Raw genomic sequence first — 1,541 nt, forward strand, 5'->3', positions numbered from 1 at the left:
ATTTTTTTTTTTTTTTTTGGTGTTTCGAGACAGGGTTTCTCTGTGGCTTTGGAGCCTGTCCTGGAACTAGCTCGGTAGACCAGGCTGCAAATTTTTTTTTGTCTTTAAATATTTATTTATTTATTATGTATCCAATATTCTGTTTACGTGCATGCCTGAAGAGGGTACCAGGCCTCATTACAGAAGGTTGTGAGCCACCATGTGGTTGCTGGGAATTGAACTCAGGACCTTTGGAAGATCAGGCAATGCTCTTAACCGCTGAGCCATCTCTCCAGCCCCTTCAAAAATTTTCTAACTTGACTTTTGGGGATTTTGTTTGAGGGTTTGCTCTTTCTCCTTTCTTTCCTTCCTTTCTATTGAGTCCTGTCTATCCTGGAACTTGCTGTGTAGCTCAGGCTGGCTTTAAATTCACGGAGGCCTCCTTCTTCTTCCTCCTGAGTGCTGGGCATAAAGGTGTGCACCACATTTGTTGAGGATCTGTTCCTAAGGCTGTCCTGGAACTACAGTGTAGCCCAGGCTGTCCTGGAACTTGCCATCCTCCTGTCCTCAGTCTTTCCACTTAATTTAGACCTAAACATTCCTAGGGTGTTTAAAGTAGACCAGATACGACTTTGTTGTTGTCCTCTTTGGTGCAAAGTGCTACCCATATGCCTGTCCTTCCCCAAGTCTCCTGTGTCTGTGAGCTAATGCATGTTTCCTACTGTGCAGGCCTGGGTCACTACAATATCACCAGCACACCCACCAAGCTGGCCGGAGACCTTGCTGGGGTGACAGTTGTTCAGGTTGCCACCTACGGTGATTGCTGCTTGGCTGTGTCCTCAGATGGAGGTGTCTTTGGCTGGGGAAATTCTGAGTACCTGCAGCTGGCCTCGGTCACAGACTCCACTCAGGTGTGTAGCCTGGTGTCACACTGCCTCTGCTCTGCTGTCTCCTTAGCGCCCCAAAAGAAGAGGAGGTCTGAGGCCACTGTGACTATCTGGTCCTGGCTTAAGACAGTGTTGTTTTATTTTTGTGTGCTTTTTTTTTTTCTGTGTTGTGTGGTGTGTGTGCATGTTTTACGTGTGTGCACATGTGCATGTGGAGGCCTGTGGTTGATCTTGGGAACCATCCTTGATTATCCTTCTATCATATTGATTGAGGCAGGGACTCTAAATCAGACTCAGAGCTTATCAGTATAGTTTGTCTTGCTGGGCAGCTTGCTCTGGGTATCCCCCATGTTGGCCTTTAGAGGCTGGAGTCACAGGCAGGCTACTGGGGATCCAGTCTCAAGTCCTCAGGCCTGCAGGCAAGCACTTTAACCACTGAGCCATCTCCTCAGCCAGTATGTGTGTGCTGTGAGACAGGGTTTTGCTGCACAGATCTGGCTGGCCTCAACTTGTAACACTGTTCTTGCCTCTGCCTACTGATTGCTGCCATCTCAGGCAAGTGCCACCACATCCAGCTAAGATAGTGCATTAAGTTTATCTCTCCTCCTATTCCTTCCTTCCGTCCGTCCTTCCTTCCTTCCTTCCTTCCTTCCTTCCTTCCTTCCTTCCTTCCTT

General features: G+C 48.1%; 1 protein-coding gene across 3 annotated transcripts in view; it reads left to right on the top strand.

Annotated features, from left to right (window-relative positions):
* Rcc1l (RCC1 like) overlaps positions 1-1,541 on the top strand; it is a 35,542-nt gene that overhangs the window by 15,419 nt on the left and 18,582 nt on the right. For all 3 annotated transcript variants that reach the window (XM_005344666.2, XM_026788296.1, XM_026788293.1), the window contains exon 7: positions 709-890. In XM_005344666.2, the coding sequence (XP_005344723.1) occupies positions 709-890 (182 nt within the window). The remainder of the gene's footprint in view (positions 1-708; positions 891-1,541) is intronic.

This window comes from Microtus ochrogaster, chromosome 2 (assembly GCF_000317375.1).
Source record: "Microtus ochrogaster isolate Prairie Vole_2 chromosome 2, MicOch1.0, whole genome shotgun sequence".
NCBI classification, from domain to species: Eukaryota; Metazoa; Chordata; class Mammalia; order Rodentia; family Cricetidae; genus Microtus; species Microtus ochrogaster.